The sequence below is a fragment of the Harpia harpyja genome, chromosome 14 (genome assembly GCF_026419915.1).
Source record: "Harpia harpyja isolate bHarHar1 chromosome 14, bHarHar1 primary haplotype, whole genome shotgun sequence".
Lineage (NCBI taxonomy): Eukaryota > Metazoa > Chordata > Aves > Accipitriformes > Accipitridae > Harpia > Harpia harpyja.
Window position 1 is genome coordinate 8271881 of NC_068953.1, and position 19592 is coordinate 8291472.

Sequence of the window (19592 nt, forward strand, 5' to 3'; positions counted from 1 at the left end):
GACTCCAGCAATGAAGGCCATTGGACTCCTAAAAAAGGTACAAAAGAGACTGTAGTGGTCAGCACTGCAAGCAGTGAAGAGAAGAGTAGCTCTTCAGAGGAAGATGGCATCAGTGAGAAAGAAGCCATGCTTGAAGATCCTCCTGTGGCTGAAGGAAAAGGCTACAAGGAACTCCTTGATAAAAGCAATGAAGCATCCAGTGAAACTGAAAGGGAGCAGGTGACCACAGACGGAAGGAATGAATCTGAGGATGAAGGCACTGACTTTGCAGGTTTGGAGGCAGAGGAGAGAATGAAGAAGCAAGATGACATGCCAAGACAACCAAAATCTATTCTAGCTGAGAGCAGTGAGGAAGGTGATGTAAGCATTTCAGGATTCCAACTTAAAAGTCTTAAGAACAGAGAAAATACCAATAATGAAGCAGGCAAGGAAAATATATTAGAAAATGGCAAAGTTCAAGATATGTCAAAAGGTGCACATGATAATTCTAACAGCAATAGGGAGAGCAGCACTGAAGAGAGCATTGTCAAAAGAAAAGAAAATGCAACAAAACAACCACTGCCTAGTACTGTTAAAGCAAAACTCCACATTCACCTCAGCAAAGTACTTCAAGGAACTGAACGGGAAGAGAAGGTGAATGAAGAAGGCAGCACACTGGAAGATAGCCCTTTGCTCTCCAAGCAGCAGAAAACATTGAAGGAGAAATATGGGAGGCATGAGATTGCAGAACAAGATAAAGTGGTAGGACATAGACAGAGGCACAGTTCTTCAGACTCCAGCAAGCAGGAGTTAGCAGTGATGATGCTTACAAAGAAATGTTCTTCTCAATCCCAAATCCTTCTCAATCTGAAAAACAAACATAAAAATGCTGAGACCAAACTATTAACAAGCTGTAAACCAAATCCTGTCCAGATGGCTTTGGAAACCAACTCTGACCTGAAAAATGTTGAAAACATCTGTTCAAAACCCATGACTCTAGAAACCCTCAATACACAGAAAGAACCCAACATAGCTCAGAGTTTTGGAGAGAAAAGATTAAATCTTTCAAATATTTCAAGCTGCTCCACTATTACAAAAAAATCTGATAAGCAGTTCCTTGGCAAGAAGAAGAAAGTTGGAAAAGTTACTGGAAAAGTAAAACTGAGTTCAGGCCAGACTTTGGATGCAAAAAAAGAGAAAGCAGAAGAAGTGGTTGCAGAGGCACCTTCTGAAAAAGAAAATGTGCATGCTGGGAAAGGATCCAAGTACTTGCACAACCATTCTGCTTTTAGAAAAGTCACCAGCTGGCTTGGTCAAAAACCTGCCAAGAAAGCAACACTGAAAGCTCATCTTCTGAGCGTGGCACGTGCAATTAGTATTTCAAGATGGCTCTTGAAGAAATTTGGGAAGAGGAAAAGGAGCAGCAAACCTTTTGGATTCAGAAGTAGAGTGGCAATCCGGATTGTAAGCACTGCTGGGTGGGTTGGTCGGTCTGGCAAAGCCTTCCGTGGTGCCACCGGACAGCTGGGGAGGGCTGAGTCGAGTGACAAAGAATCTTCTCCTCCATTAGTGGAGGGGGAAGGTGGTCCTAGAATGGCAGAGGAAGTGGGACATATTGATTTGCCCTCTGCTGATTCCCCTCTTCGTGGAACCAATTCCTTTCCATACTTAATTAGCTTGGATGAGGAGAAGAACAATGCTACTGATGCCAAGTTTGCTATAGTATTCCCCAGAGTCCACAGCATGGTTAAGACAAAGAGCTCCTTATCCAGGGGCTCTGAGAACGGTTATTCCCTAGAGAAACTGGGATCTCTATCAGACAGAAAATCTATGATGCCAGTGCAACAAGGTTGCAGATTCAAATGTGACCTTCCCAGATATTTGATGGATCAAAGCCCTCAGAGAAACAGTAAACAGGGCTTCCTTCCACATCCAGAAAAGGATCCAATATGTACATCAGATTATTCCTGTGAGGTAGATAACAAAGAGGGTTCAGGTGTCCTCCAGACTGCAGGGTCCATAGTCACGCCTTGTGTTCACTGGTCTCAGCAGCAGGCTCAGGGATGCGATCCTGCAGCATGGCTGAACTCTGAATTGCTGCTGCCACGACTAACTGTTGAGAACCTAAGCAAATGGGCCATCTACAAGGACCCACATCTGACCAACAGCCATGCAATGACAGTCTGCAAGGATCAGTGGGAGGCTGAAGACATCACTGACAATATGCTAGAGATGGAATTCATGCAGAAACAGGTACAGGTGTTGCCTCCAGTATTGGAATGAAGCTGAACTTCTCCTGATTTTCAGTAATGTGTCTATGCATTTCAGGTGTACATGTGTGAAGACCCCTGTCTAGAAGTTGAGGAGATTGAAGATCTAACCAGACTGGAGTATGTCTTGTCAGTGGTATTCTGCAGCTAATTCAAGGTCACAGGGGCTTGCTTGTTATCCTTCAAAGCTACTGTTGGTTCAAGAACAGAAAGCACATTATAGATCCTTGGCTACCATGTGAGAAAATAGAATTAATGTGCTGAGTAGCTGATGCTCCATAGTAAAGCTAAGTAGAAGACTGAATTGCACTATTTAAGTTATGGACCTACACTGAATCATGTGGGGAGGAGCACAGCTGCAGAGGGAACTCCTGGCTGTTGTGTATAGTGCATCCCCAAGCTCTGCTGCACAGAGAGTGCAGACTGAATCTCTGCAGTCACACAGCAGAGAGAGCAGCTCATCCTAGTTAGCGGACTTTCTTATGGATGCATCCAGAGAACTCTTCCTCTCCTGTTAAATGGTTCCCAGTCCTGAAATGGGTTCTAAAAAAAACTAAATATACTTTATGGGTAGGGGAAGTGAGGTTTAGAGGCTGATGTGACTTTTGTGGTGTTGCAGAGGGACAGAATTGGGAATTTGACATATCATTCTTATTGCATGAAGTGGGTGGTAAGTCAGGAAGACTTGCAGGATGAGAGTCACATTTCTATGTTGTTTGCCTACTGACACTGGCATCTGTGGCTTTAGTGACTCCCATTGCCTTCAGCTATGGCAGACTCAGGCCCTACATCTTTAACAGCTTTTAAATCATGGGTTCACTGCTGTTGTTGAAAGAGAAACACCTAACACTGCTTCTCACACATGTCCTGCACCCTCTACCCTTGCCATCCTGTTGAGATAAACAGCTGTAAAGGCTATATGCAAGGAGTTGTGATCACATGGAGATGGACAGGCTGGATGTTCTGAGCTTTGGCTGCTCTATTCTCTGCTGTGTTTAATCCTGGACACATTGGAACCGTGTGAAGGCAGTGAATAGTTTCAGATCCCAGCCTCCTACAAAATCCTTGGGAGGGCAGAAAGGTTAATATTAACACATGCAAGTGAAGTGTGTGGCTGACAAGTCCTTTCCTCTGTTTGTAGGGAAGTCTGTGAGAGCTCAGTTCTGCTGTGTCTGAAGAAGAGGTTCCATCGCAATCTTATTTATGTATGGGTAGTGGTGTTTTGTTTTATTTCTTTTTTTCTTCAGTGCTTATTCATTCTGAACAATGAGCTTTAAGAGAAAATGATTTCTATCATTCTATCAAGCTTTAATAATGCACTAAGTAGTTCAAGAGCTCACTCCTTACTGGGAACGGTGATAAGAAGGATACACTGCTTTTGCTCAGAAAACGGGTAGCATGAAATATTTGTGGTAAAATCTGAAAGTCTCAGAGTTTCTCTTTAATTTTGGTATTTGTTGCCAACCCATGAGCATACTTAGGTTCAGTTTTAGCCTCAGCTGCTCCTAGTGGAACTCTCCTGTCTTAGCAAAGTAGTTCTGGTAAAAATTGTGGATCTTGAGAAGAAACTTCAGAGTTTCTGCAACATTTCACAGTGTTGCAGTCCAGAGATAGTTCTGGATGGCTAATTGTTCTCTTTTTCATTTACTGGCTCAGGTGTTCAAACCTGTGCCTGTAATTTCATGTGAAGTTTGGAGAATAGACAGTGACCAGTGAAGATGACCACGGACCAGTGAGTGCCCACTTATCCCAAAATATTAATGACAGAGCTTTGAAAATGACCACTGAAAAATTGTGCTATGCCCTGAATAAGCTGGCAGTATAGTCAGAATAGACAGTATTCCTTTAAAGGTCATTTTAATCTTTGTATTAATATATGTGTTCAGTTGCATTTCTTATTCAGAAAATTCTAAGAAGGCACCAGATGTTTTTTTCCCTTTCTTATTTTTGTCCTAGACTTACATTGGGCAAATTTTGGTTTCTGTGAATCCTTTCAAAGACCTCAGGATCTACTCTGAAGATGTGGCTACCCAGTACCACCAAGGGACTCTCTCAAAAAATGCCCCGTATGTTTCTCTTTCTCAAATAACTCCCTAAACTCTGTTCTGTTTGTGCTCCAGAAAGTAGTTTATTTTCCTCCAGTTGTCTGATAAAGCAGGATGAATGCCACAGGAAGTGAACAAGCCATTTGGCAAAGTTGTAGTTGCTCAGACTTACGGAGCTAAACTCTTTAGGTCAAGTTTCTTCAAGTGTTGCTTGAAGGTCCTGAATTCAGTGACTGTTGGGACTGCACCTTAGGAGTTCTGGAAGTAACTGCTAACACTGGTACAGCCTTACCAGAACTAGCAGTGTAGGCAGGTTCCTCTAGTGCAGATAATACTGCAGGTGTCCCTTATATTAAATGCTATGGGACAGAGCATTACTCAGGTTAGGTTGAAGAGGTCCTGGAGGAACCTGAACTTTGCAGTAGCTTGTAACAGTGGTATTAACCTGATGTCAGCAAAGAACAAAGCTCTGATTTCCCTGGTTCCTCACATTTCTCAGATCAGATACTGGCCCATCTCTAATGTAGATCACTGATGAGTAACCTTTTGGTGCTGTATTTGTGAGGTAGAAATGTGAGGTCAGTTAACTGGGTTTTTCTTTCTGTACATCTAGACACATCTTTGCCATAGCAGAAATGGCCTACATGCTATCCCAGTCATCGGAGCAAGAGCAGTGTGTCATCATCAGGTAGGAAATAAGGGTACTTTTTCAAAGGCTTGTTGATTTCTTTATGCAAGATTTTCATCTTTGTATTTCACTGTCCATAAGTTTATCATTCTGGCTCTTGTGTGAAGGCTGTCAGTAGGGAACATGAATAAGACGGATTTTTATTTCACTCTGCAAATACAGTTTGAATTTAGCTTCACATCCGTTTGGAGAAGTGGAAGAGAAGGCATTTGGCCTTCCACAGTGGAATCTTATTTGGGCCTATTTTGTCAAATCATGTCAGTGTTTCAAACAATATGTGATAGACCTTCATTTGTTGTAAATCAGTACAACTCCACTGATTTACTGTAACAGGTCCTCTGATATGTCTAAATTGGGTAATTATGTTTTCATGCCAGCTTCCTTGTTCCTCTTGTTCCTCCAGTGGACACAGCGGATCGGGTAAAACAGAAGCTGCCAAAGCAATTGTGCAATACCTGACCATGCTGTACCAGCGATCAGACAGCCACAGGGTCAGACAGGTAAGAGGCAACTGAAATTGGCTTTATGCTGTGATGGTTAGGCAAGGAGCAGAAGCCAAAGGCAGGGTAAAGAGGCCATACTGTTTATGTTATTTCCTTGTTCCTGTTTAACTAAGCTGGAATTTGCATGGCTTGTGGTTCAAGATGAAGCTTCTGTAAAGACTCGAGGGCAGCTGATGTATTTGTTCTTCTGTATTTTAGTATCTGGGAACCCTGATGCTGTATAAAGTGCTGTATCTGTTTGAACAGAGAGATGATACCTGCCTTAGAGACCTTATAGCAGTGTCTGGGAGGTGAATCTGAACAAACACAGAGCAGAAGTAAAGTGAAAGGTCATAGCAGTGAAGGTAAAAAGCTTATAGAGCAACTCACCAATGGCTAGAGGTAATGATACCAAAATAAATTTTAAAAAAGACTCTTTAGCCAGGCAAGAATTCTTTCAGTGAAGTCCCATTTTTCTTGGATTTTCAAACTAACAGTTACTTAAGTCCCTTTGGGGTTTAAAACCCCGTGATTGCTACTGAAGTGTTCTCTCTCTCTTTTCTTCAAGCCCTGCAATGTCCTACCCATCCTGGAGAGTTTTGGGAATGCCAGAACCATTCTCAATGACAACTCAAGCCGTTTTGGAAAGCTTCTGAATGTCCATCTGCGATGGTGAGTTAAAGGAACAGCTTGGGATGCTGTCCTTCCCAGCTGTCAAGGGGTGCTTGGGTGAGAAAAGGTCTAGCAGCGCTTAGAGCTCATGCAATAGCCCTCCCTCCATTACACTCTTGTTATCATCAGGATAGGAAGAGGATGAGTTTACACCCCTATTTTGCTTTTAGGTTCCTCCACAAAAGAATAGATCTTCACCTGTCAAGATGGGTGATAAATTAAGAACATAAGAATGGCTGAACTAGTTTATAACAAGGAGCCATCTAATACAATGTTGTCTCCAACACTGGCCACAAGCATTCACTGAGGCAACAGTAAGAAAGGCCAAATACATATCATGCTTTTCTCTAACACTCTGTCAGCTCTTAACCATTTGCAGCAGCTCAGGAGTTTTTCTGAGACTCTTGTGGTTTTCCAGTTTCCTCTTGGTCTCGTATAAACCTCATGCCCCTGCAACAGTCTTTGGCAAGTGTTCTATAGGTCTAGCCAGTGAAAACCACCTTTTTTTGTTTTGAACCTGCCTCCTTTCTAACTTCTGGGGGTTTTTTTTTGACTGTTGCCAAGCACTGAGCTGATATTTTCATGGAACTGTCTATTATAACCCCAAGGTCCCAGTCCTAAGCAGCAATGGTTAACTTGGAGCCTGTCAGTTTATATGTGAAGCTGGGATTACTTCAGCCTGTATGCATCACTTTACATTTATCAACAGTGAATTTCATGTGCCATTTTCTTGCTCGCTCGCTCAGTATTGTAAGGTCTGTCTGCATTTATTCACAGTTGGCCTTCATCCTCACTGCCTTGAATAATTTCATACAATCAGGAAGCTTTGTCACATTGCTGTTCAGCTCCTCTTTTAGGTCACTTATCAAACCTTGAATTACTCTCACAGGTCAGAGCACAGACACTTTGTGGAACTCTAGTGGTTGCCTCCCACTGTTAAGAGGATTAGCCATTTACTCCTACCCATGTCAGGACCTTCCCTCTTACACTGCGGTTGCTTGGTTTCCCTGAAAGTCCCACAACTTTGTCAAAACCTTTTGGAAATTCACGTAGACTATATCCCTCAGATCATTCTTATCTGCAAATTTGTCATCCCCTTCAAACAACTCCAGGAGGTTTGTGAGGCAGGATCTCCTTTTACAGAAGCCATATTGACTCTTCTCAAATCAATTGTACATATTCAGGTGCCCGCTAATTCAGCCCTTCTTTACACATCTGCCTAATCTATATGAGACACATGATAGGCTTAAAGGCCTATAGATCCTTGCATGCAGCTTAACTCCAGGCTGCTGGCTGCATGGCCCCCTATTGCTGTAGTACTTGGACATCCCGGTTTTCATCCAGGATCACTCTGTGCAAGACGCAATTAAATTACAAAACAAATAGGTGGTCCCTGTCCCCAAAGGCCATCAGCCTGACATATGAAATGGGTGGCCAAGGTCAGAAGGGGGAGTGGTAATGCAACAGCAGTCAGATATGGCTGAAGGGAAGGGCTGTGGCATGTTACCTGGATTATTTTCAGGACATACCCTGTGAGGATCACTCAAGTCCAAGCTCCTTTGTACTCTGGAGGCTGTTCAGAACACAGACTTGAATCTGTATGTTTCATAGCTGCTTTCTCTGTAACAGTCTGATACAAAACACCTGTGCTTGAAAGCTTCAAAATTCAGACCAAGTTGGTCAGGTCATACCCTTGTTTCTCAGCAACAACTCCCTCTGCTAAACCCTCAGTGAAATGGATCTACAGAAAACATGTCACTAGCTTCTGACACGATCTGTTGTTGTCTCATGCTCAGTGGCATCGTGGTGGGAACATCCATCTCCCAGTACCTCCTGGAGAAGTCTCGTGTGGTATTTCAGGTGAGGACAAATGAGCCCCTCCCTCCTAGAGGGGTCCCTCTCTTCCTTAATATTTTATATTAATCATATTTAATCTTAAATTTACTGCTATATAACAGGGATTGGAATAAGTATGAGAATTGCCTCCCATTTATTCTGTTAGCAAGAAATATGTCTCTTCTGTGTAGCACAAGGTAATCGCTTATTTTATTTGCGTAAAATAGGAGGTCACTCTGTCTCAAACAGGTTGAATTAAGCCACTTCTTAGGGATTACTGGAAGTTAAATCTCTCCTCAACTAATTTTTGTTAATGTCTGGAGTGTGGAAGAGGTCAGATATTGGAGCTGTGTGAAAGGGACTGCTCTCAAATGGAATGCTCTTAAGGTGTCAGTGAGAAACCCTGGAAACTTTTCAAATGAAATAGTTCTTGGGTGGCTTCTGGCCTCTTCTTGCTGACCTCAAAGTTTCAGTGTCCTGCTCTTTGAGTGTTTGGTTCATGGCAGCATGTATTCTGTAGGGTTTTGGAACTGGGTATGAGTCAACTCTAGGAACTTTGTTCCCTGTCAGGCCGGTGGTGAGAGGAACTACCATGTGTTTTACGAGCTACTGGCTGGGCTGCCGGTGGAGCAGAAAGAGAAGTTGTACTTGCAAGAGGCAGAGTCTTACTTTTACCTGAATCAGGTGAGTGAGGTGAGGATGTTCTGCAGCAGCTGATAGAATGAAATGGCCAAGACATCGCTTCTGTTTGGTTATTGAGGCACCTGATAACTTTGCTTCCCTCCTGATGTGTCCCTCACAGGACTATGCTAAAGTCTGCTCTGCTCCTTCTCACACCTGACCTAAGAAGGACTACCTTTGTCTCTTATGTGATCTTCTTCTCACCTTTCAGGCCCCTTCTGCTCCCAAAGAAAGCCTTTTTAAAAAGTAGTCATCGTGTAGGTCCGTGGCTCCACCTTGTGGTGAAGAAATCCTTTTCTCGTTGTCTTTCCTTGCATTTGCAATTTATTGTGAGACTGAAAAGATCAGGGGATATTTCTTTCTACCTTCGGCAAAACACTTGCTTCATTGACTGAGTCAATGGGTGGAAATTTTAAACCACTGAAATGTACTGCTAATTACAATCTCTTTAAATTGGAAAATTGTTTGCCAGACTTATGGCAAGCTATCACCTTGGAGCACAGTTTCTTTTGTTTAAGAATGTTTTCCATACTCAAGGAGTTCACAGCAATAGCAAGTATCTTTCCCATTTCAGCTGTGTGGGTCAGCTTTGCCAGGTGAGCAAACTCTTTACAGCAGCTGCGGTCATGTGAGGAATCCTTGACGAATGATTGCTATCATCTTTCCTTCAGGCAAGGAATGGACAAGTACCATTAATGACTCAGGGATGGAGGGCAATTAAGGGCCCATCCCTAAAGGGCTGATGTTCCTAGTTGGCAAAGGTTCTGTATTGTAAACTAAATTCTTCAAGGTGGTATCTAACAGGAGTGTCTCATCTTGCTGCAGAGAAGAAAAGGGAAAAAGATCAGATTATGCATAAAGAAGTTAGCAGAGACTGGCAAAATCTCTCTTGGATCTTGGTTTTGGCAAGAAGTAGCCCAAGGGCTGCCTTGGCCTCGTTCTTGTCCTCATCTGAATCTGGCTGGCAATCAGCTGGAAACTTTTGTCAAAGAATGTCTTTTTATGCAAGCAGTTTCTACAGATCGCCTTGGCCCAGGATTTCTGTGAACTTTAGGGTCACAGACAGTTGTTAAGAGTGTCCTCTTATACAGAAAAGCACAAGAAGAGTAAGAGCGATATGCCCATGTTATAGCTAAGCTCTGTGGCAGACGCGAGTGAGACTATAACCCAGGATGGCTCTCTAGGTGCACAGAAACCCATTTGCTTTGATACAGTGGGTTCTGGGTACCATTTGGGGTAGCAACTCTGACATTGCTTATTTGGGAGTAGATTCTGGCTTCCCTTCTTTTCTCAAGCTGCACTCCAGCAGTGGGCAAGGGGTAGCTAGAGTGCCTATATTGGAGGCATAGTAAAAACTTAGCATGTGTGGGCAAGAGAGGTCTTGCTCTCAGAAACTCCAGAGAGAAAAGAGACTGGTCTGTCATGAATGCTGAGCTCCCACTAGTGGTGTCTTTGGTCTTTTTTTTCAGATTCCTCCAGTCCTTAAAACATTGAACTACTTCTCTGAAGATTGCTGCTGGTAGCTCAGCTCCAGCCTGGGGCAAAATGGGCTGACCATGATTATCTGTCCCTATTCTCTCAGGGCAGAGCCTGTGACATCCTGGGGAAGGAGGACAGTCAGGACTTTCTGGTCTTGGTGCAAGCTCTGGAGAGAATCAGCCTCTCAGAAGATCAGCTGACCTCCACCTGGGCTGTCCTGGCTGCCATTCTGCAACTAGGGAATATCTGCTTTACCTCCTATGAGGTACAGTAATCCTTGGCAGCTTGGGAATGGGCTATTTGTGCTGAACATTGCTGTTATCCCATGTGATGGGACCGGGGACATTATTCTAGACTGAAGATTATATTCTTTGAAGACTATTCTGTTCTTTTGATATTAGGCTCTAGACTGACCTAGGCAAGGACAGAAGATGGGAGGCAACGAAGCGTAATTAGAGCTTGGGTGCTCTTTGAGGACCCAAAATGAACCTAGATGCTGGTGTTTTGCCCAGGCTGTGACCAGCTCTGTGCAGCTGAGGTGCTATTGAGAACATTAATACTAGTGGAACCTAGTATCCCATCCATAGTTGAATCTGTTGTTCTTCTCCACTATTTAGGAAGAATCCTATGAACATGCAGCCATTGCCAGTGACACTGAGATTCAGATTGTGGCCAATTTGTTGCGTGTGTCAGCAGATTTTCTGCAAAGTGCTGTCACTCACCGTGTCACTGTGAGTACCTTTTTGGCTATTTCTCATTCATCCTGAAGCATGGAATACCCTAGCCCAGTGCTCTGGCAGCAGAAGGGCCACCACCTGAGAAGGTCCAAAGTCTGGGAGGTAACAGCAGGAGTAAAATGGTTGCTGTGCTAGATCAGTAATGAGGATGGGCTGAACACCTTAAGGCAGCTCTGTAAAGATGGCAGAATTCACATCTAGGAGGGCTCTTTTCTGACGAGGTGGCTTCAGGCTTAACACTTTGGCCAGCTGACTCCCACCCTGAAATGTGGCAGAAAAATTCTGGTTTTAATCTTTCCTTTGATACCTGGGTAAATTATCAGGCCAAATAGAAAAAAATCCATTTATTAACCAGGCTGACTTCCCTGTGGATTAAAAAAAAAAAGGGTATTTAGGAGATAATAACAGTAAATTCCGGCTCTTTATGTATCCAGGTGACATCTTATGATCGGATCATCACCCCTCTGTCTGTAGAAGGAGCCATCGAGGCCAGGTGACTTCTGCTGTTGTTGTCTGGGTTGGTGAGATGCACCCAAGGATGTTGCCTTTGCAGTAACTGGTTTTACTCCCCTACTCAGGGACTCCATTGCCAAGACTCTGTATTACCTGCTCTTTGACTGGCTGCTGCTGAGAATCAATGAGTGGTTGGCTCCCTGGGAATCAGACTGTGCTGTGGGCATTGTGGACATACATGGTTTTGAGGTTGCTTTTCCTATTCTTTGATATTGTCTGGGCTGCAAGTGCATGTGCTGATTGTCCTCAGTCACTGCCAGAAATGGGAGGGTATCTGATGGGTGGGTTTTCTTTTCAGTTTTTTTTTCTTTTTTTTTCTTTTTTTCCAGAAAGGAGATAGTAATTGTACTATGTAATGTAAATGTCTGTGTTCAGGGGGGTACGTTTTTTTTAGGGCAGTAGAGAAATGCTCCCTCAAGGTATGATTTAACACTTTTACTATAGAGTCTTGTTATGAATTGCTATCTGGAGGAGCCCATAGCCTTCCATAACTGTGTGGCACAGGTAGAATCTGAAGGTACATAGGACTGGGTGGATTGCAAGTAGTATTGGTGTGTAAGTGGAGACCTAGCAACCATAGGCAGGTAACAACCTTGTCTCAAATAGAGTGGTTTCTGGTGCTCCCACGTCAGCCTTGCATGTTTGATGCCTTTGCACGAACTGACCAGTATGGTGCTGCATAGATGGTGCACATAGCTAGCTTTGGTTCTGTCATTCTAAGGAAGAGGAAAATTACTTGATTTTAAATCAGAACAAACCCAGCACTTTCAGCCAACTCATCCCATTGAATTAGCTCATATGCTGTATTAAATACAAATCAAAACTGTCTTTTCAGCAAGCGCACTGGAGTTTAGAAACCAAGTTACGTGTGGTGTTGAAAGGACACATAGGGATTTTAACTCCATGGTTCGATTGTTTGACAAAACCCCCAGAAGTTTCTTAGAATGTTCACCTATACACAAATTCCTGCAAAAAGCAGCTCAGAGTCCTTTTCCTGCAGCCTGTGTTCTGCTGCTCAGCAGCGGCTTGGGGAGCCAGATCACTCATCAGCGTGTTTTGATGGAACAAACGCAGAAAAATACCTAGTATAAATTTGCTGTATTGATGAGGTGAGCTGAATGAGCTAATTCTTAATGAATCACATTTTAATTATTCCTGGCGCTATTACTAACGGGAGTAAGAAAAGCATTTTTAATGTGGTTTAATCTAACTGTTCCCATTTGTTCCTGAAGACTTGGACAAAGCTGGGAATATATTAACTATATCTTTTACAATTTATTTCTTTTCACATGCTTCAGCATATTCTGTTTTTCTGTTATTCCCAGCCTGAATAGGGACAAGTCCAGAATCCACTGAAGTTTCTGAAGAGATCCTTCCTGATCCACGAGGCTTTGGATCAGGCCAGGGATAGGAGAAATGCAGATAATTTTGTAAGCAAAGGCTCTGCAAGGTGTTACTTTTCGAAATTGAGGTTAGGGTAGCATCTAGAGTTCTGGGTCAGGAATCGCTACCCTTGTGGCAGGTATACACCCACATGTCAACCCCAGTGAGCTTCTGGGGGCTTCCCAGACTTGCGGTAAGTAAAAAAGAGGCAGAGCAGTGGCTTAGAGCGATACATGCTCATCAAGGCCTGTGAGTTTTATGCTTAGGATTCCTGTTGAAATCTGTGTGTTCTGACGAATGCTGAAAACAATGGAGCATGTCCAGGTAGGGGTGTGCATCCAAGAGTATACCTCTTCTTCTTTCTGCTCCTTCACAGCTTATCTTGCCTCTTGCTGTTCAGCCTAGTCAATAAATGAGGCTGAGAGCTTGCAAACCAGACATAAGATGATTTGAATTTCTTAGGTTCATTCACACTTACTGATCAGAACAAGCTGCCTGAAGCAGCAGCTCAGATCAGCACCATCTGGTGCTGTGCATTATTCACAAGAAGACACAGCCTCCTGGGAGAGCTCTGAGTTGGAAATGATGATGCCTTTTTGTCTTTGCAGGATCTAGGTGTGAACAGCTTAGAGCAACTCTGCATCAACTTTGCCAATGAGCATCTCCAGCATTTTTTCAGCCAGACTGTCATTGCCCAAGAAGAGGTAAATGGAACTTGTGCCAGCAGGTAAAAGGCAGTATATAGGGAATGAGCTGAGGCAGTCTCAGCTGGAGAGTATCCTTTAGCGGGGAAGCAGGAAGCTGAATAGACCTGGCCCTCTTAAGCAGTACCTGTGGAATCCTAGCCCATAGAGCTGGCTATTTAATATCTTTTACTACTTTTGTAGTAAATTAAGGGAAGGGGAGTTTGTTAGTGCCTTGTTCCCTTTTACAGATTTTATAAGTGAATTAGTCAGGATCAAGGACCCCAGACCTCAGTTGGTACTTTTAAAGCTGTTTGGTGGATTCATTGTAGCATTTTATGTACTACTGATGTCCTGGAGATGAAAGTGTATTTATCAGCCTTGCTGCCTTTTACAGTTCACTTTATCACCCTGCTTAGCAGCCTTCCTCTCTTAAATAAGGAAAATCATTAGTGGCTTTAGAAGAAGTTTCATAAGACAAAACCAGATATTTCTAGGCAAGTTCCCAACAACAGTGAAACACTAACTTCCTGATGAATAAACCAAATCCCTTTGTTAACTCCCTCCATTTGTTCTTGTTTGCATGGCTGGATTTGACTGGTTGGTCTTTAACATGTAGGAGGAATATAGCCAAGAGCAGTTAGCTTGGATTCCTATTTCCAAGATGTACAGCGAGTCATGCCTAGATTTCATTGCTGCAAAACCCCATGGCATCTTGCGTATCCTGGATGACCAGACTTCACTGACTCAGGTGAGAAGCTCTTATCCTGTTATGTGATCCCTTTCACAGGATGATTATGTTGAGGCAGTTCTACAGATTGAACAGGGACTGTGTTCGCTCAAGTATTAGGTGTTTTTACCTTCAGTTTAACAGCAGCTTTTCAACCTACTGAATATGTTCCAGCAGCAGGAAACATGTTTGCCATCTCCTTTACAGGCCACTGACCACACCTTCCTCCAGAAGTGTCATTACCATCATGGAAACAGCCCTTGGTACACCAAGCCCAAGTTGCCTTTGCCAGTCTTCACTGTGAAGCACTATGCAGGCCCTGTCACCTATCAGGTGAGCTGGCAGGGGGCTCTGAGCAGTTGGAGCAATAGGCCAGCTTGGAAGCATGCTGTGGTTGTCCTGATGGACCAGCTGCAAGTGCAGAGAACAAAGCCCTCTCTTTGTAACTGCACATCCCTCTAGAGCAACAGTTTTTCAGAAATGAGGAGATTCTTATTAGGAGAGCAACTAAGCTGCCTCTGGACAGAAGCAAAATAGGTAATGGCCTCACCTACACAACAGCCTACATTGCTTGTCTCAGAGCCCCGGAAATCCAGGAAAGCTATTGCTGCTGAAAAAAAGTGAGGGGTTAAAGCCTGCTGGGCAATGTGAAGGGGAAAAGGAGCAATTCCTCCTAAAAGCAGAAGTCATCATCCTCTCCCCTCCTGGTGGCAGCAGGAACAGCAAGCTTCATTCTCTAGGGCTTTCCCCTTGTTCCACCTCTCCAGCTGTCTGCCCCAGGTCAGTTTGTGTAAGAGGGATGTTTGCTTGTCTGGTTGGTGGTCTGAATGGTGCATTAAATCAGACTTTGCCTCTGCAGGTCCACAAGTTTCTTAGTAAAAACCGTGACCAGCTGTGTCCAGAGGTGCTGGATATCTTCTCTCAGAGCCGCCTCAAGGTACATGATGAAGATCTATATTGCAGACACCTAACAAGCTACTCATTTCTTTCATGTGAGAGGCAGAAAGATCCTGGTCAGGTGTCAGAGAACCTGGAGAAACTGTGAGGACTTTTGTCCTACTGAAGGACACTTGGGAATTGATCAAGTGGTCTTTGCCCGCAATTGGTGCATTTTATATATAAAATGCACAGACTGCCTGAGGAAGCAGCTGGGTTCCTGGTACTGCCAGGGGCAAGGGAGAATGACCCCCCAGTTTCAGGTAGAAGAGATTGTTCTTTCCATGTAGTTCAGGGGGCTTTGGTCATTTCTTTGTTTTTGCAGGTGGTGTCTCACATTTTCCAGAAGGCTAAAGCTGCCTATAGTCAGCAAAGGGAGCTGGGGGCCAGAGGCAAAGGGCTCAAGCCTCAGGCCTCCACACTGGTGTCCAAATTCCAGCAGTCTTTGCAGGACCTCACAGCCAAGCTGAGAAGGTGAGAGATACTGTTTTGGTGCCATCCCTGCACTGGGCTGATTGCTGCACCCAGAAGAGTGTAAAGTCTTCCCAGGTCAGCACAGAGAAGAGGATGATCAAAAGTTCTTCCTTCTGTTTTGTAGGAGCCATGCCTTCTTCATTCGGTGCATCACCCCTAATCCCAAAAAGGTAAGGCAGCACCCTGAGCTCCTTATGGAGTCCCTCAGTTCCTTGGAGTCCACTTCTTTCCAGCACCTCTCGTTTCGCAGTTGGGATTTGGACTTTTTTGCTTCATTTGATAGCTTGAAACTTTTCTTCCCCTTTCTCTGTCTCTCACACTTCCCTGTGGCCATATGAGTGGATCATATGCTGGAGAATAAGAAACCAGTGTCAGCTGGACACCAAAGGATGTGTTGGGTTTTGTGTTCCATCGCCCACAGACCATGGCAAGATCTAACCCAAGGACAGGACAATAGAAGGAGACCCTTTCTAAAATCTCTCCCTTCTGTCTTCTTTATTTTTTCTTTCTTTATTTCTTGTTTTACATTTTTCTTCTGCCTTATATTCACAGCTGTCAAATATCTTTGATGTGGAGTATGTCACTTGTCAGCTGCGACATTCTGGGATACTGGAGGCTATCCACATTAGAAAGGAGGGATACCCAGTCCGTCTTCCATTCCAGAACTTCCTAGGCAGGTACAGTGGTGTACTTGGGATTCCCCAGCCACTCAAAGCCTGGATGAACTTGTCAGCACATTGTGATTTGTTCTTCTCTGAGGACTCCAGTTACAGCTCTGGCTTTTGTCATATCAACATCTCATCTTCCAGGTATGGTCTCCTGGCTGGGCGAAGGCACAACTACTCAGAGGAGAGAGAAGTCTGCGTGGCAGTGCTGTCTCATGTGGTGGGAAGCCCCTCAGATCTCTATCAGATTGGAGTAACAAAGGTGATGCCCATAGAGAATCCCATCTTAATTGCACAGGCCCAGCCATCTATTTGCTGGCTGTCAACAGACAGAGAGCAGCTCAGCTCCCTGCCCAAAGAGGGAAAACATTGCATGCCTTCACCTCCTTTTTGCTTTGCCTCTTGTCTCAAGTATGATGGAGGGATTTTTAGCATTTCAGATAAAGAAATGGGACACTCTGGCTCCAGGCTGTTGTAGTAGCGTGGCCAACTCCTTTGTCTACCCAGCAATCCTTGATGGAGATCTGGGCTTCTGCCTTCCTGCCTACTAACCTTCATCACTCCGTGATTCCCTGTCCTCCACAAATGCATCCATCTCTGTCACCTGCACCTGCACCTCCTGCCCTCCCCAATTAAGGCAGTGCAGTTTCCTTAGCAGGGGGCCTTAAAGGCTATAAAGAGATAAACCAGCAGCTTTTATTATTGATCAACTCTTAGAGAAGCTGGCTGCTTTCTTTGTGGGTCAGCAGCTATTCCCTTTGACCAGGTCTTTCTGAAGGAGAAGGCTAGGCAGCTTCTGGAGAGACGACGGAACCAGAGGCAGAGCTGGGCCGTTGTTACTCTGCAAAGGAAATTCCGATGCCTCCTTCGCCGCAGACGCCTCCGTGTCCTCCAGGAGAAAGTCATAATCATTCAGGCTCACTTCCGAGGTTACCAGGCAAGGTCAGGAGTCAAAGGCCAGGCAAGGTACAGCCCTTTGTCCTTGCCTAGGACAGCAAGGTGGGGATGTGCCTGGCCAGGCCCCTCCTCATGTTGGCTCCTGGCCTGCTCTGCAGGGGGGCATCCTGTTACTTTCCAATAAGGTGGAGGAGGGGACTTCCCAGCCTGGTTCCCAATATTAAGCAGAGGTTTCAGGGGAAATACAGCTGCTGTCAAAGCTGTTACAGTAACTTGCCTGTGCTAAGGCTGATATTGTGATAGCTAGAGTAAAGAATGTAAGGGAAAACATCTAAGAGAGGACCAGGCTTAACACAGTAAATCCAAATCCAGACTGGCTGACTGTATTAATGTTCTGTTTGGCCCGTACCCTCAAACTGAGTCCACAGTCTGCCTAAATTTTGTTGAAGTTTCCCTCACTGGCAATTCTTCTCTTTTCACATCCCTCTAGGAAGCGTTACAGAAGGCTGAAGAAGACTTTGATGCAATTTAATACCATGATTTTAATCTCCAGACCTTTGATTCAAAGGAGGAAGCGCTGCCAGGTAACAACACTCTTCTCAGGACCAGGTGTACTGCAGGAGCTCTTTCTGCTCTAAGTAGAGAGAGCTGGTGGGTGACTGGGTGAGGCTAGGGCAGGGATGGCTTTAGAAAGTTTCTTGGAAATGATCTACTGAGATGTCCTTCACTCTCTGGCTGATGTAAATGTAGTCAAAAGAAGGAACCACAGAGACTGGAGCCTTGTCTCCCTAGATGAAGTTCAGAATTGGCAAAGGTAGTACAAATGCAGCCGATTCGTAAGTCTGTGTTTGTGAGATTTTCAGGGTTGCCCCACACAAGACATGAGCTTATTCCATCTGTGGCCTCAAAAGCTGCTGTTCTGCTCAAGCTATAAGGAATCATTCATCCTGGTCTTCTAGTTCTCCAGTTCAATTTCTGGTGTTTTCCCAGATGCTGACTGAAATGCAAGGTTTTTTCAGTCCACAGTGATGCTTCCCTGACCGCTTGCAGCTGCCTCAGGCTGCTGAAGTCCTTGGCCTTTCGCAAATCAGCTTGGCCCATAGTTGGAGTGAGAACAGGACGGCAGTGATTTGAGAAGATGGAAAATTGTGTGCAGGAGAGAGCCATGGTTCTATCAAATGCGTTGAATGTATTTTGCATCAGCTATTAAAAAGAAAATTGAAAACAGGAAATCGGACCACTTGTCCTTAGAGTAGCAACTAACATCCCCATAGCTGTTAGCTTCATGAGGGAGGGACCCAGTACAGCTGCTGGCATGACTAGCAAAGGATGGGGCAGAGGATTAAGGTCAGTGTTGTTCTTGTAAGACTGCAGAGATTCCTTCTGCCATGCTGTGCCCAGAACAGTGTGTGTTTCTGTTCCTTTTCCTGCCCCTTCCTACTTGGACAGGATCCAGCCTTTCTTTCTCCCAGGTAACCACAACAGCACAGCCCTTTTGAATTTGTTTTTGGTCCTCCAATGTTTGCTTGCTGAGGTCTCTGTACATGCAATAACAATAAAGGTCTCAAAGTTCACCTGCTGCAAAGTTCCTCCTTTCCCCCCACCCCACAGCCCTGCCCTTTGGACTTTAGCATGCCTACTGTCTTTCTCAGCCCAACCCTCATAACTTCCCATCTAGTCATACCATTCTGCAACATAGACAAGCAGGAGAGAGAGAGACAGAGACCCTCCTTTTCCATCTTTGGAGTAGGATTCAGGTGAGTGGTGAGGCTGGGGGGGACAATAGAATGGATGGGAAAGGGCTACAAGGGAGTTGGCTTTTGGTATTCCTCCCACCCCCTCTAAAGGGGTCCCTCTCCATGGACAAGTTCATCTGTCCATGTTCAGGCTGTTACCGTATTCTTTGGTGCTGGAGGAGGCAGGTGAATGTTTCTGACAGCTTCTGTGTGCTTTTGTCCTGAGACACATCAAATGCTAGGCAAGGGAGGAAAGGCGTGGCAGGGATGCTGGGCAGGTGGTGAAGGGTCTTGCTGTTGAGTTGTGCTGTGCAGGGCAGGTGGTGTTTCAGCAGAGCTAAGGGCTCTGCCTGGGCATCCCCTTCCCAATACACTGTGTTGAGTCCCAAGAAGGGTCTGCAGCTGTTCTGTCATTTTATCTGCTGGAGCAGGACACCAGCTCCTGCCCATCCACGGGGTCTGCCCCCAGAAGTAGCTGGAAGTGACCTCATATACATCTTTTCCCACCTCCCATCCCCCTTTCATCTCCTAACAGCAGGAGTTAGAGGAAGGGAAACGAAGAAGGAGGTCCCTGGACAGTGGTGACACAGAGAACAGTCCCAACCAAGGAATGGTAAGTTGTCAAACAGTCTGGGAGAGTCTGATATAAAACAAGCCAGGCTTTCAGAGTGTTCTCCCTCCCCTATGCCTCCTCAGCCCAGGTTTG

The 19592-nt window shown here is 44.7% G+C and overlaps 1 protein-coding gene across 1 annotated transcript in view; it reads left to right on the forward strand.

Annotated features, from left to right (window-relative positions):
- The first annotated feature begins 3408 nt into the window (after positions 1–3408).
- Positions 3409–19592, forward strand: part of MYO15B (myosin XVB) — a 42827-nt gene continuing 26643 nt past the window's right edge. Inside the window, exons 1-22 of the mRNA XM_052808911.1 lie at positions 3409–3454; positions 4206–4315; positions 4908–4982; positions 5386–5482; positions 6033–6136; positions 7933–7996; positions 8543–8656; positions 10236–10397; positions 10750–10863; positions 11304–11362; positions 11448–11571; positions 13374–13469; positions 14068–14199; positions 14386–14511; positions 15038–15115; positions 15440–15588; positions 15713–15758; positions 16141–16265; positions 16398–16515; positions 17020–17195; positions 17641–17734; positions 19422–19499. Of these exons, the coding sequence (XP_052664871.1) occupies positions 4930–4982; positions 5386–5482; positions 6033–6136; positions 7933–7996; positions 8543–8656; positions 10236–10397; positions 10750–10863; positions 11304–11362; positions 11448–11571; positions 13374–13469; positions 14068–14199; positions 14386–14511; positions 15038–15115; positions 15440–15588; positions 15713–15758; positions 16141–16265; positions 16398–16515; positions 17020–17195; positions 17641–17734; positions 19422–19499 (2109 nt within the window). The 5' untranslated portion in view covers positions 3409–3454; positions 4206–4315; positions 4908–4929. The remainder of the gene's footprint in view (positions 3455–4205; positions 4316–4907; positions 4983–5385; positions 5483–6032; positions 6137–7932; positions 7997–8542; positions 8657–10235; positions 10398–10749; positions 10864–11303; positions 11363–11447; positions 11572–13373; positions 13470–14067; positions 14200–14385; positions 14512–15037; positions 15116–15439; positions 15589–15712; positions 15759–16140; positions 16266–16397; positions 16516–17019; positions 17196–17640; positions 17735–19421; positions 19500–19592) is intronic.